The sequence below is a fragment of the Photinus pyralis genome, unplaced genomic scaffold, assembly GCF_008802855.1.
Source record: "Photinus pyralis isolate 1611_PpyrPB1 unplaced genomic scaffold, Ppyr1.3 Ppyr1.4_LG3a, whole genome shotgun sequence".
Taxonomy (NCBI): Eukaryota; Metazoa; Arthropoda; class Insecta; order Coleoptera; family Lampyridae; genus Photinus; species Photinus pyralis.
In genome coordinates, this window is record NW_022170509.1 from 8,956,696 (window position 1) to 8,972,273 (window position 15,578).

At 36.6% G+C, this 15,578-nt stretch overlaps 3 protein-coding genes across 4 annotated transcripts in view; 2 read left to right on the forward strand and 1 right to left on the reverse strand.

Moving 5' to 3' along the window:
• Positions 1–1,137: 1,137 nt before the first annotated feature.
• On the reverse strand, positions 1,138–3,264 carry LOC116166085 (protein shifted-like). The gene is made up of 7 exons (XM_031480916.1): positions 2,991–3,264; positions 2,648–2,820; positions 2,211–2,597; positions 1,959–2,159; positions 1,784–1,879; positions 1,525–1,731; positions 1,138–1,475 (listed from the first exon to the last, which is right to left on the reverse strand). The coding sequence occupies exons 2-7, from the start codon at positions 2,805–2,807 to the stop codon at positions 1,465–1,467; spliced, it is 1,062 nt and encodes a 353-aa protein (XP_031336776.1). The 5' UTR covers positions 2,808–2,820; positions 2,991–3,264; the 3' UTR covers positions 1,138–1,464.
• Positions 3,265–5,272: 2,008 nt separating this feature from the next.
• On the forward strand, positions 5,273–6,273 carry LOC116165658 (pleckstrin homology domain-containing family J member 1-like). The gene has a single exon (XM_031480278.1). It carries the CDS (start codon positions 5,439–5,441, stop codon positions 6,075–6,077), a length of 639 nt encoding a protein of 212 aa, XP_031336138.1. The 5' UTR covers positions 5,273–5,438; the 3' UTR covers positions 6,078–6,273.
• Positions 6,274–11,530: 5,257 nt separating this feature from the next.
• Positions 11,531–15,578, forward strand: part of LOC116165482 (very low-density lipoprotein receptor-like) — a 128,937-nt gene continuing 124,889 nt past the window's right edge. For both annotated transcript variants that reach the window (XM_031479952.1, XM_031479954.1), the window contains exon 1: positions 11,531–11,748. In XM_031479952.1, coding sequence (XP_031335812.1) covers positions 11,655–11,748 — 94 coding nt within the window. In that variant the 5' untranslated portion in view covers positions 11,531–11,654. The remainder of the gene's footprint in view (positions 11,749–15,578) is intronic.

A 15,578-nucleotide genomic window follows, 5' to 3' on the forward strand; every position in this document is an offset into this window, starting at 1 on the left:
TGTATAGATCACAAATAAAGTATTATTATTATTATTTTAAATCTGCAGCCTTTTCCTACCGCTGTAACTTTGTACTACAAGGGCCATCCAGAAAGTAACAGACGTTTTGAAATAAAAAATTAAGAAAGTGTAATGAACAACTTTTATTATATACATTTGGAAGCTACATTCTTAGGCTATTTTTCAACACAGTCGCCATTCATATTGAGGCACTTAAGATAGCGTGGTACAAGTGTTTTGATTCAAACTGTGTATACATCCGCCTTCTATGGGGGCGTCGGAAGCGGGTACCGACAAAGGAAGTGTGGTAGCTCTCAACAAGATCTTACTAACGGTGGAGTCAAAACTTCAAACGCGAATTCCGGGCGAACGGGATGTCGGAGGTGGGTACCGACAAGGGGAATATGGGGCCCCCGACAAAATCTTATTCATTGTGGTTAATAAAAGTACTGATCTGCCACACAAAATGCGCTGAAATCCCTAACATCTCACACAAAGACTTTGATAATTTTTTTATTTTTTAACAATGTTCGGTTCATCCTAAAGGAGCGTAAATTTAGTTTTAATTATATTATTTAAGTGCACCCTGTAGTCGACTTTAGCAAAGTATTAGAATTTAACTGCCGTTCTTGTCTTTTATGACTGGCCTATACGGTACACCACGTACTGCCCATCCCGACAGTGCTCTCGGTGCTTCAGCGCCTCCAGCGCGCCCTCCCCCATTCAGAGCGCGGTGCCGCGGCACCTACCTAGTTACGCCACTGTGCTGCATATGGTGTCTAATTATACTCCCATGGTCATCCAAAGTCAATGAACCCATTTCATGCGAGGTCAATGACCTCGTTTGTTATGTAATGTCTATTTACATTATCAAAATGAGTCATTTTTATGCGGTGTCTAATTACAACCTCAAGGTCATCCAAGGACAATGAACCCATGTGTGGTATCAAATTACGTTTTCAAGGTCATAGAAAGGAAATGACCTCATGTTTATGTCGTGTTTAATTACATTTTCGTGCGATCGTTTAGTCGCAAAAATAAAACTACTCCGGCACTAATGGACACAGTGTATAACAAGTAGTAAAATATAGGAATAATAAAACCCTTAGTTAATTGCATAAACCAGTTTATTTAAACATACATATAAATAAAATATATTTTGTATATGTTTCTGTATAAAAATATATTTATCACATGAATAAAATAGCACTATAAGATATTGCATTGGTTATTAAGCGAGATCTAAGCATTATTAAATACAATCAAATACAAAAATATATAAGCGCCCTAGCTTGAATTTACATCTGTCTATATAAAGTATATCACGCATATAAAATATATGAGCAAAAATCAAAGTTGAAGCGGTATTCACATAAAAACGGCACTTCGGTGTAGCTCTCCATAGTACATAGTCAGTCCAATACAATATGAACTTGTGCAGCAGTCCCTTGAAAATATCATATGCTACATTTGCACTACAAACAAAAATCAACACCACGCCAAAAACCTCAACATTATATTTACTATGATGACATAATCTTCCGTACCATCCCGGTTCACAAACACATGTACTATCAATACATGTACCGTGTCTGCAGGACACCTTGCAAATACTCCTGTGAGGTTTGACGCGCCCAATCTCGCAGTGGTCACCTCTAAAACCATTCGGACACTTGCATTTGTTTACACCTTTACACTTTCCACCATTTAAGCAAGGAATTATGCATTTTGCTATGAAAAGATTTGGCGCAATCATAATTTCGTAAACATTGAAAATACTTACAGTATTCGCAATGAAGACCGTAATAACCTTTCGAACATTCGCAAGTATCTTTTTGTACACATTTTCCGCCGTTTAAACATTTCTCGCCACAGATACCTATAAAATCGTCATAATAAGTATGAAAACGGTCGTATTAGAAAGCCTTGTCAACTACTTACTACAGCTACATATTTACCTCCTTCACAATGTCGTCCTTGAAAACCCTCAGGGCAACTGCAAATTCCGGGAGATGTGCAATTACCTCCATTCATGCATTGCGGGTAGCACAAAGCAGTACGGCAATAAGGTCCCATATATCCTTCTGTACACTGGCATATTCTTTCATGATTACACCAGCCATTATTCGCACATTTTTTATGGCATTCCGGATCTGGATCTTTAGATCAAATAATTTTATATGGATAATGAAGTATTTAACCATTCTTACTTCTTTGAGAGCATTCTTTCCTCAATTTGAGTCTTAAAGGTGTCCCATTTAAGGGTTTGCCCTTTCTAGTTTCAATCAACAAGCCGATACCAAATATGGCAATTCCTGAACTATTTCCCAAGCATGGTAGAAATATGCTAAATTCTTTAGGTCGCTTAGGAACTCTACCTTTCGTTTTAATTGACAAAACAGGTGGTTCTAAAATACTCTCATCAAATGATTGCAAGCGATCAAAATGATAATAATACTTCTTCACTCCTGATTTCCATGTGAAATTAACATATCCTACTTCTGCTGGTATAACTGGTAGGTATTTTTCAAAGTTCGGATCCAAAATGTAAGGTAAAACATTACCATTTACAATTGCGTAGATTTCCATCGCCATACCTACAATAAACAAGGTTGAGAATGTTCATAATGGATGTTGACTAGTTTACCGCTAAACATTTTTACTTGTTTCTCATCGATCCATAGAGCCAAATCGCCATTATTTCGAGGATCGTTTTTGTGATCATTTCTGTTATGTCTCGGTATCGCGTTTACAAGCAGAATTAAAATAACAAATACCTGACAACTGGCATACCGTAATTCCAACATTTTATAGCTCCCTCTGTAACAATCAATTCAAATTTTAAAGAAGTGGTTGTGATTGGTCGTTAATGGCGGGCTAAATGTTATAGAGGGCGTGACATATCTACAATTTTTGAAAGCAGATTTGTGTTAGAAAAAAATTTGCGAATAATGTTAAGTTTTCAATTTAAGTGCAAATGTATTACTTACTTTTGCAAATGCCACGAGTGTACAATTTGAGTTCAGGTAACGGTTCTACGTACGCCTATGTGCTTGTTGTCATGTAAAGTCGTTGCGTTGAAATTATAAGTGAACTCCTAATTTGCCCAATAATTACACCATGAATATACTTCTCATTTACGTATTTAAAGCTGAACTACTTAGGACTGGAGAAACAAAAACAAGTTAAGGCCATAATATTTCTATGGTTACTTGACAAGAATTTTTTAGTAGAAGCTGAGCAGGGTTTCCAACGTAACCGATAACCCTGTTGCCAATTGCAAGAAGCAGAAGTTGCAAATCGGTTATTTCTGGCATCGGTAACTGGCAACGTTGCGCACAGTACCTCAAGGGTGTACCAAATGTCTGCAAGTAAATACAACGGCGAATGAAAAATTTGCATAATAGTCCGGATCAGTCAAATTTAACACTGACTACGTTTAGACCGCATGAACGTAGTGGATAGGTTCGCAGATCCGGTTGAAATATAGGGCAAACACGTTGTAGAGTTGCAATTCCATCGGATACAATACTTCCACTCAATCCGAAAAACTTAGGAGATTGACTTCAACGCATCTACTTCGGAATAGTGCGCCAAATGACATAAACGGAATTGAATTTGATTCCAATTTAAATTCGCAATTATGTATTTATTATTAAGTATAAATGAAAGTCGTATAATGTCCTTAAAGCCGATCAAGAAAAGTTCAGATAATAAGAAAATCTTACTTTGAGCATTTTAGGAATTGAAAAGTAATTTTGACTTATCCATTTAGATTAAAATTGTAATTGATATAATCTCAAGTGCAAATATTCACAATCTTGACCTTTGATTAAATAAATCGCAGTTTAGGATATCTAAGCAACTAGCAAAAATTCTAAGAAAGGGTGAAATACGCCGGATGTGACTTATCTTTGGTGCAATAAAATTCTTTTGTTAAGAGCAAGATGGAAAATTACATGACTTTGTAGCACAAATTCAATGTTACAACAAAATATGTGGAAATCGGTGAATCACAACTCATATACCACACAGATTCTAAACCGAAGCGTTTTATTAATTAACAGAATCTCGCCCCCGATATAGGTAAGTCGCTCCTCGTCCGGGGTATTCGAGCCTACAATTGAGAGTCGAGGTTAATCACAAAATTGTGTCGTAATTCAGTTGGTTTTTGGTGCAGTCGATTTTTGGTAAAAAAGGATGTTACACACTGCCTTTTTTTGAGGCCCAAAAAAAAATTGTCTCAGATCGACCTGGAAAAAAATTTTCTTATAGAATGTGGCCTGTAAAATCCATAATTTCAAACAGTTCCAAGATTGGGCTACTAGTTCAAAAGTTACAGCCCTTTGAATTTTCTTTCGGAATTGGTTTCTAGTCTATAACTTTTGATTGAGAAGTCTGATCGAAAAAGTACGAATTGTTTTGGATTCTACGCACCAAAATTAATAAGAAAAAGTGTTTTCCCGAGAAATTTTGGTGCAGTTGATTTTTGGTAAAAAAGGAAGTTACACACTGCCTTTTTTTGAGGCCCGAAAAAAAATTGTCTCAGATCGACCTGGAAAAAAATTTTCTTATAGAATGGTTCCTGTAAAATCCATAATTTCAAACAGTTCCAAGATTGGGCTACTAGTTCAAGAGTTACAGCCCTTTGAATTTTCTTTCGAAATTGGTTTCTAGTCTATAACTTTTGATTGAGAAGACTGATCGAAAAAGTACGAATCGTTTTGGATTCTACGCACCAAAATTAATTAAGAAAAGGTGTTTTCCCGAGAAATTTTGGTGCAGTTGATTTTTGGTAAAAAAGGAAGGTTCAAATACTATGCGAAGTATTCGAATACTTCTCAAAGTATTCAAATACCTTGCGAAGTATTCGAATACTAAATATTTGTGAAAGTATTTGAGTTACAAATATAAATACTGCTTCCATAAAAGTATTTAATTACAAAGTATTTGAATATTTTAAAGGATTTGAATACTAAAAAGTATTTACAAAATTGAATACTGCCCAGCTCTGGTACCGGTTCTGTATTACTGTATAACTATTTTGTAAAGGCTCTTGGTCCGATTTGGGTTGACTTTTGATTTTCGGTTCCGGTTCAGATTCCAGTAATCTACATAAACCTACTCAACAAATAATTAGAAATGGAGCAATACAACAAAATATTAAAGGGGGCTTGCCAAATTATTTTTAGAAAAACTCCCAGGCATCTCACTAGCGCCAGACGTCTGAGGACCACTGCTTTATGTTTTGTTTGTTGATACAGCCTACAGGATGCTGCTATTTGTCATGCATCAGTTACCATAGTCGACTCGTGAATTCTCATCGTATTTTTTTCTTCGTAGTAAGTGGATTTTCTAAATTAAATGTTACTTTAAGTAGTTAAAAAAACAATGCGAGCTCGCCCGTATACACCGAGGACTTGTGTTAATTTAAAAAAATGAGATTTAATGATAGAGAGTTGATAAGAATTGGAGAAGGTCGTGTTGATTTAGAAGGTATTCTGCATCACATGAAACCTCAAGAAAAGGACTGGTCTGATTGGTATCAACAGCCCTCCTTTAAGGAACGTACATTTAAGCTAGTATCGAACCTACTGTTTTACTACAGGGTGAATGAGCAAGAACCGCTTGGTGTCATCGTGCTAGAGAATGCTCAGGTGGCTTACGAACGTCCTTACAAAGGAATACCTTTCGCATTCTCTTTAGTTTTTAAAGTTACGGACAAAAGTCGAGATATCGAACGTAAACATATATTTTCTTGCCGTTGTCAAGATGACGTTAACAAGTGGGTGTCTTGTTTAAAAGTCGCATCGTACGAACATTGGCGATCACAGTGCATTATCCTAAAGACCAAAATAAGTATGCGTACTGGGAAGGATCCCATTCTTGACTATATACGACAAAAGCCTCCCGTTACAGACAGTTTGACTGGTAATGATAGAAGGGTGTGTGCAAAGAAATCTACTTTCTATAGCCACATCGAAGCTGACCACTTAAACGGAATTGCCGGCAAAACCGATGAAGCCGAAGTGAAAACAAATGGAAGTCTCGAAGTGGGAAAACTAATAGATATATGAAAAAGTGTAGGTAATTGTAATGTTCCATAGAAATATTTTTATACGTCTGTATTGATCTCCAATGTCGATTTTAAATTGTTTATTATTTATAGAAAAAATGTATGTAATTTGTTTCTTATATCGCTCATCTTGCCCTGGTGCAATAAATGTACTTTCACGTGATTTGTATTTAATACACAGTACTGCCTGGTGTTTATTTTTTGTTGGAAATCTATAATACAAAAAATCATAAACGTCTCAAAATTCTTACACCTGAAAATACTTAAAATGTTCATCTTTATTCGATTGGGCACAGAATGTTTATATGTTAACACGGGTGTAACTACACGAGAGGGGGAAACCAGTGAAGAATATTATGTACACCATGTTGAACATTAACTGCGCTGTAAAAAGACATTAACATGAACTTTTAATACTTTTCACTCTTAACAATTTGGATCAAGCCCTCTATCAAACTTATTTATAATGCATGGCATGTAAAGAAAAAACAAGAGAAATAGAGTCTTTGGCACTAGCATTTTAAATACCTCAAAATAATAGCCCTGTGTTTTGTCTACATACAGTACAAATTTTGTGATACAATGCATGGTACATTAAGCTTCTAGAATGTGACAAAGTCAATAAAGGATTAGTGACAGGTGATAGGAGATTCTATGAATGATATGCCGACGTTCGAGAATCTTCTAGAAGCATTTTGTTTGCTATATAAGCAAGTAGAATTGTGTTTATAGTCCTGGTTTAGCAGGATAGTGAAGTAATAAATAATTAAATCCGAACTGGTGGTTAAATTTAAGTATTATAAATATGACAGCAAGTATATAAGCGATAAATATTTATTGAATCCCCCCCATCGTCCCACAAAGAAATCCTCGAACCTTATGTGACAGTATTGGTACGCCAATCATTCCAAATTAAGTCAGCAATATTTGATGGAAAAATCACCTTGGTCCATCTGCTTGAGACAGTTTGAGCACACTGCCGCTGCAAACAAGTGGACAGTGGAAATTTAATGAGATTTTGTTATTATATAAGCAATTAAGCACATGCAGATTCCTTACAAACTGTAAACGACAGCATATCCCAGATAACATTGAATATTTCTGTTATATACCAGGAATAATCAAAAAGGTATATTTGAATATGTATTAAACATAGCTACCTAGTGTATACGTTTCTTGTAAAATATAGGCACTAGGGGAATGGGAATATCTCAGATAATCTGAGAATAAACTTAAAATAATATTCTTGATTTATTCTGAATATTCTTAGGACGTTATGTAACCTTTGGGATATTCCAAGAATAAACTTACAGAATATTCTCAGTTGATTCTGAATATTCTTTGTACCTATGTACCTATATATGTACTATTTCGGATATTCTGAATATAAACTTGAAAAAACGATATCCTCTTTTCTTCTCAATATTCATAGAACATGCTCTACACTTGACCCATCCCTAGGTACATATGAAATTTGGAAGTATGAATATTCACAACAGGTCATTCATAAGGTTATTAGAATAGGTATCTATACTGTATACAATTTAGATATACAAACCCCACATGTGACATGTTTATGTTTAACTTGTCGGCATGCCATAAATATAAACCTTACTAGGGTCTATGCTCTTATAAGGACGGATCGTCACATACATACTGTTCTGTGATACATATTCCAAATTATTTATCATTTTTATAGTGGCGACATCTAAATAAAGTTCTCCGAAGTTTAGCTGTTAACATATGTAAACTGCATACAAAGATCATACTATATGATCTTTGCTGCATATAAGCATGGAATAAAAACACTATTTTTATTCAATGATATAAGTTACTTTTTAGCGCATTTTTGCAAATTATTTGTAAAACGGTAGCTTTTAATCTCACTTTGGCTGGCTGGCTGAAGAATGCTGGTAGAAGACGAGGAGTGTACATGTACCTTCGGAGTTCGTGTAATTAACAACTTTAGGGATGGAGCTTCTTGATATGGGGTCGGCGCCATCTGGGCGGCATCCCCGAGCGTGTAATACTAACCTAGAGATTGTTCAGTTTTTTCCTATCTTCTTCTATAGTTTTGATCCGATTGTTTTCAAGTTGGTATCGTCGGAAAAATCTTGTAATGTGCACAAATCTTGCGTGCCGAAATTTGTATGTATGAGCAAAGAGTACCCAACTCTTTGGGTATGAGTATGGTAACCCCCCGATGAGATCTTACTGATAATAGAATAAAAACTTCAAACGCGAATTGCGGGTGAACGGGACGTCGGAAGTGAGCACCGACAAAGGGAATGTGGTAGTCCCCGACAAGATCTTTACTCATAGTGGAGTCAAAACTTCAAACTCGAATTGCGGGTACGGGACGTCGGAAGCGGGTACCGATAGACGGAAAGTGGTAGCTCCCGACAAGATCTAACTGATGATGGTGGGGACAAAACTTCAAACTCGAATTGCGGGTGAACGGGACGTTGGAAGCGGGTACCGATAGACGGAAAGTGGTAGCTCCTGACAAGATCTAACTGATGATGGTGGGGACAAAACTTCAAACTCGAATTTCAGGTGAACGGGACGTCGGAAGTGGGCACTGGCAAAGGGAATGTGGTAGCCCCCGACAAGATTTTACTCATGGTGGGGTCAAAACTTCAAACCCGAATTGTGGATGAACGGGACGTCGGGAGTGGGCAAAGGGAATGTGGTAGCCCCCGATCGCGAATATCTGGAGAACGCATTGCAGGAAGTCGATACTCAGAAAGGCAAAGTGATAAGTCTCCCTGAGGCGATTCCAACGGTACCACATCGGATTACTCACAACGGATATATGATATATTTTGGAGAACGGAGTGTGTGTCGGAACAGACAAAGGGAAAGAGGAAGGTATATTCGTGACAGATTCGCGGGTACGGGTACTTTATTATTAGTAGTGATGTTTTTATATGAAAACTTTTCAAGTTAAAAAAAATCACGTATTAATTTTACGTCTTGGACTTTCGATTTATTAACGATCATCAGAGCCTTTATAGTTTTATATTGCCGTCCGTCCGTACGTCCGTGCTATAACTATTTTTAAAAGTGACGATCTTGTTGAAATTTATGGCGTACCCGTACATTGGACATTAGAAAAGGACGCTATTGATTTTCAGGAAGCTGGCTCGACAGGCACAAAAGTTATATAGGACTTCGAATGAATCGGGAACTATCTCATTTCCTAGGACATGTTTCGAGTTTGGACTTTCGCTAGATTATATTCCCTATGATTCTTAGATGTGTGGAAATTCAATACAACTCTTCTCTGTGGTCTGCCCAAGTCATGTCGACTTTGATGCATTTTTGGTGACAACATGTATTTTGATAAAAACATGTCAAAATTGGGATTCATGCACCAAGATCGTAGGAAAGTAGACTAAGAGCATTATTTCGATGCCCAAAACATGAATTTGTTGCATTGTCGGTGACCACATGTACTTTGATCACAGTAGTATGTCAAAATCATTACTCATGCACCAAGATCGTTGGGAAAAAGACTAAAATAGCATTATCTCAACGCCCAAGACACGAATTTGATCCATTTTTGTCGACAATGTGTATTTTGATCAAAACATGACAAAATCGTTATTCATGCACCAAGATCGGCGGGAAATAGAACAAGCGCATTATTTGGGAAAAAGACTAAAATCAATCTCAATGCCCAAGACATGAACTTTTGAATTTGAATTTGAATTTTTGTTGACTGTATGTATTTTGCAAGATTAAAATAAATGGTCGTTAAAAAAGTGATGATAATTATGATCCTTCGATATTTCGTTGTATCGGTTTATTTGACAAGTCTCTGCTGTCGTGTGTCATGCCCGGGGGGCCGTTAAATTTACCCCAGTCCGTCACTGATTGAATAGTTACTAAAATTAATTGGTAGGATGTTTTTTATTTACGACGTTCTAAAGATAGGTACTTCGTAACTTTTAGAAAGTATTAATTACACTTAAACAACTTGGAACAAAGCAGGCTTTTATCTCCGATCGTTAAGATCAAGCGTATTCAAATGTGTTGAACGGGTATTTTTATTAATCCCCAAACTATAGAGGCTGCAAAATCAAAAGCCCCATGTGTGTAGGACCAACTACATTGAAATGTCCCGGACATAGGAGTACAAGTCCAGATGGAACTTATTAAATTAAACGGGTGGACACAATCAAGTAACAAAGCTGGGAAGTAATCGATTACAATTGTAATTGATTACAGTATTTAATTATTTTTTGTGTAATCAGTAATCGGCAACTAAATAGTTTTAAAGTACTGTAATCAGTATTGTAGTTTAATTACTTTTCTCAGTAGTAATCGTAATTACTAATCATATGGTTACTAAAGTAATCACGAATGATAAGGTAACCATGATTAAAATAGAGCAATTATGATAAAGTAATTTGTAATCAGTACTCGATTACTTTTTTGAGTAATCATCCCAGGTCTCGTAATTAATCAGGCTCTAAGATCAGCGCCAATCACAAATGCGAGGAAGAGGATGCGTCGGATACGATTTCTTTAAAAACAATAAATTGTATACTTACCTAATTTGATTTGATTTCAGTTTTTGTTTTTGCCCGTTAATAAACTATATACCTATATAAACTCCTATAATTTATTCGTTAGTTTACGATTTATTTACTGCACCCTCCAAGCGACTGTAATGCCCCCCCGGAGAAAAATGCTTGAAAGAAACACTGATCACAACTTGACTCCCGTACCAAATACCAATCGCAACAAGGTATTGATATTGACGGATTTGAGGTAGGTAACTTAATTGTTCTATTGTAATTATAGTGATTACCTTAGTAACCATGATTACTTTTGTATTGCTGATTACAATATTATTGCTAATTACGATTACTACTGGTAAAGGTAATTAAATTACAATATTGATTACAGTACTTTAAAAGTATTTAGAGTTTGTTAACTTCTACCTACGTTAAATGGTATGTCACTCCTACGTGCTAATTGGTACCTAATTGCTAATTCTTGCATTGGGAATGAAGCTTTACTGATTACTTGTAATTAAATACTATATTCAATTACAATTGTAATCCATTACTTCCCAGCTCTGATTACGATCTTTTTGCGCTTTATAGTATGGGCGACCCGCTACCTCGTGCCGGACCTGCCTATCGATTACGTATATAGGAATTTGTTGGTAACCGTTGCCTAGCTACACCACTGAGGAGATCTTTAAAAACCGACGAATCTCTGCGAAAACGTTGGACGGACGAATTTATGACTGAAACCCGCTCCCTTAAAGACTAATTACCCTCTGTACGATCGGTGTTGTGCGATATCGCTTAGAATGGGGTGATCTCGAAATGCTATATTTGGTAAAAAAGGCGTACAATTGTTTAGAATTAAATAGGAACAGAAGCGCGCCGCTCCGCAGGGTGTGCTGCGCAGGCTCTGTCCGAGTCCGAGTTTTCTTTTCTCTATCGATGCACACCTTCACACAGTTTGTTTCGGTGTCAGTCGTATTAAACAGTATTATTTATTACATTACCGCTATATCATGATTATCTCGTAAAAACACGTGTTTTTCCTTAATGTAATGGCAGTTTTGTTAACGAAAATTGTTGTCAAATGGACTTTACTGTTGTCGTATTTTGTGTATATTTCCTGGGCCAGTTCCGAATTATCTGAAGGTAAGTTTATTTAAATTTTATTTATATGACGTCTCTTAATGAATTGTTAAATGTTGCGGTAATGATCATGTCGCGTTTCATTGAAGATTCACTACTTTCGACGCGCTATTTACAATTTAAAAAAGTGAATGACTGATCGTAGTGTCACCTGATTTTTGTTTTTGTTACCTGGAATGGATACGTATTTTATAACGACACGTGAATTATTCATCTCGGTCATTTCAATATACACACGTACCTAGTTCTTTTCATTCAGGGACATTCTACTATCCAGTTTCGTAGATAAGTTGACAATACATGACAACCTAGGGGCATGTTGAATAAACGTCGTTTTTTTTCTATAACAGATGGTCTACAGTTTGGGAACCTTGAATCATTCATTGAGTTTCCGTTTCTATTTAAAAAAGTGTGCGCTTGGTGTGGCCGGTTTTCCTAATTTTGAGGGGATGTGTTTTGTTCAACGTAGAATGGCACAGTAATTTATAGCGTTTCCGAATCTCTGATGGCGGGCAATTTTTATTTAAATTTGATTGGATGATTTTTGAATTTCAAATCAAATAGTAGTCCTATGCAAAGTACAGCTCTGTAAATCACAGTCCATGTACCTAGTAAGCTTTCGAATTTTCCTATATTGCTACAAGAGCTACTTACTTAGGAAAAAGTGCTTTTGCAAGAAGGGAAGATTGATGTTAATAGTAAACTTGTGTTGATATCGATTTAATCCCTTCTACATCAAAGAAGTTAATCAACAAAAACAATTTTACTTCGCGCCAAACCGAATTCACGATTGTGAATTTGAATTCATAATCAACAGGTAGCATGAATTCACAACCGGAATTCTTCTTTTATGCCGAAATTTGACTTGGTTTTGCCCAAAAGATTTCGCACAACTCGCCACTCTACTTTTGGCGTTTATACATTTCCAACAAGACTGTCTAGCGTCACGCGAACTTCTTCATATAGTCTAGGCGATAAAGACATCTAACTGGACATTTTGAGGTGGAAAAGAAAAAAATGGTGGAATATGTTCAGTTAGGTGTCAGAAACAACATATTAAAAATCCCACCCCCCAGACCCTGTGCTAAAGGCTCCAGCCACCCCACCATCCCCCAAAAACCGTGTTTTCGCCCTTTTTGGCTGATATCTCGCGATCTATGAGGTCTATATGAAATATTTTTAGCTGAAAATATTTCTCGGGAAATTTTATGCAAGGTAGATACTCAGAAGTTAGCCTAGGTGTACCTCTTAGCCTAGGAAATTCATAAAAGAGGCGAAAATCATCAATTTTCGTGGCTTTTTGCAAATATATCGCGACCTTTAGGGCTAGATGAAATATTTTTAGCTGAAAATGCTCCTCGTGAAATTTCTTACAAGGTGGATACTCAGAAGTTAGCCTAGGAAATTCATAAATGAGGCGAAAATCATCAATTTTCGTGGCTTTTTGCAAATATATCGCGACCTTCAGGGCTAGATGATATATGTTTAACTGAAAATGCTCTTCGTGCAATTTCATACGAGATAGGTAACTGAAGAGTTGGCGTAAAGTCACCTTTCACCTTCAACTTTCATGTGTGAGGAAATATTCATTGTAAAACAAAGTATTTCTATGTACCATTTATTCACGTAAAAACAGTATTTTCATATTAAAATATTCACACATTCATTTATACCTCAACGTAATCATTATCCTCTGCAGATTCCACTTCTTCAGGCTCTTCGACGTCCTCTAGTGCTAGTGGGTCGTCTGAAATTACCGACTCGTAGTTCTCCTCGCCTTCCGCTTTACCTGCATGGGCACCCTGAAACGACGACGTCCCATTTAGGCACGATGTTCCATGACACTGGACGCAGAATTCGTTCTTCAGACCTACAACAAGAAGTATTATGTCAAAAAAATTTTATAATTAAGTATACGAATATAATATTCTCTCGTGTGTCCTAACTCCTAAGTGTCGGGTAGAGAAGGTTTACCTGATTTTCTGAAACAGTTGCAGGAAATCAGGTAAACCTTCTCTACCGGACACTTAGGACACACGAGAGAATATTATAATCGTATACATAATTATAAACATTTTTTTGACATAATGCTTCTTGTTGTAGGTCTGAAGTGTAATGAACTCTGCGTCCAGTGTCATGGAGCATCGTGCCTAAATGCCACGTCGTCTCTTCAGGGTACCCATGCATCAGGTAAAGCGGAAGACGAGAACTACGAGTCGGTAATCTCAGACGACCCACTACCACTAGAGGACGTCGAAGAGCCTGAAGAAGTGGAATCTGCATCTAGTCCATAATTTTTGATTGAGAAGTCTGATCGAAAAAGTACGAATTGATTTGGATTCTATGCACCCAAATTAATAAGAAAAAGTGTTTTCCCGAGAAATTTTGGTGTAGTCGATTTTTGGTAAAAAAGGAAGGTTATACACTGCCTTTTTTTGAGCCCCGAAAATTGTCTCAGATCGACCCGGAAAAAAAATTTTCTTATAGAATGTGGCCTGTAGAATCCATAATTTCAAACAGTTCCAAGATTGGGCTACTGGTTCAAAAGTTACAGCCCTTTGAATTTTTTTTCGAAATTGGTTTCTAGTCTATAACTTTTGATTGAGAAGTCTGATCGAAAAAGTACGAATTGATTTGGATAAGTGTAAGGGTAATGATTACGTTGAGGTATAAATGAATGTGTGAATATTTTAATATGAAAATACTGTTTTTACGTGAATAAATGGTACATAGAAATACTTTGTTTTACAATGAATATTTCCTCACACATGAAAGTTGAAGGTGAAAGGTGACTTTACGCCAACTCTTCAGTTACCTATCTCGTATGAAATTGCACGAAGAGCATTTTCAGCTAAATATATATCATCTAGCCCTGAAGGTCGCGATATATTTGCAAAAAACCGCAAAAAAAAACACGAAAATGATGATTTTCGCCTCCTTTTATGAATTTTCTAGGCTAAGAGGTACACCTAGGCTAACTTCAGAGTATCTACCTTGTAAAAAATTTCACGAGGAGCATTTTCAGCTAAAAATATTTCATCTAGTCCTAAAGGTCGCGATATATTTGCCCAAAGCCACGAAAATTGATGATTTTCGCCGCTTTTATGAATTTCCTAGGCTAAGAGATACACCTAGGCTAACTTCTGAGTATCTACCTTGTATGAAATTTCCCGAGAAATATTTTCAGCTAAAAATATTTCATATAGACCTCATAGATCGCGAGATATCAGCCAAAAAGAGCGAAGCAAATTCATATGTTTATCATATTGAAACAATTCACCGGAATTAAGTTTTCTGATTTGCTATTTTATAGAGTGTGATTTTTCCTTTTTAGATATAATACAATCTGAATCGGGACTATAGTATCAAATTAAAATTATGTCATTTATAGGTAGGTACAGTTTTCTGGTACCTACCTGCGTAGGTAAATGGTAAAACGCAATTTAAAAAAAAATGGGTCCTTTGCACCGATGGCAATTGTGTAAACAACACAACTTATTTGAGCTTCCTTGCATATTTCGGTCTCCTAGGTATACCTATTTCTAAGCATTAATTACAATGCGTCCAGGCACACTAACAGCCACTTTCGGTACCAAATTTGACATCCGCTTCTAAAGCATATCATTATTTATGCCCAAAAAAACAAAAGAGAAATGAGGTTGCACAGACGGTGTTAGGAAAGGTGTGCATTGGTGGGAAAGCAATAGTCGCCGAGATAGGTCGTCGCCTGGTATAAATCGCCGGGATGACCGATACCGGGGTAGTAATGGTCGCCGGGAAAACTATGCCGGGATGGGATGCACCGGGGTAAACCGCTAGTGGAATGCAGAGTA

Coding starts and splice junctions, on each gene's coding strand:
- LOC116165658 (XM_031480278.1), top strand. CDS start 5,439: ATGAGATTTAATGATAGAGAGTTGATAAGAATTGGAGAAGGTCGTGTT.
- LOC116166085 (XM_031480916.1), bottom strand. CDS start 2,807: ATGTTGGAATTACGGTATGCCAGTTGTCAGGTATTTGTTATTTTAATT. Junction 2,160..2,210: donor GAAAGAATGCTCTCAAAGAA/GTAAGAATGGTT, acceptor TTTGATCTAAAG/ATCCAGATCCGGAATGCCAT. Junction 1,880..1,958: donor AGGACGACATTGTGAAGGAG/GTAAATATGTAG, acceptor ACGATTTTATAG/GTATCTGTGGCGAGAAATGT.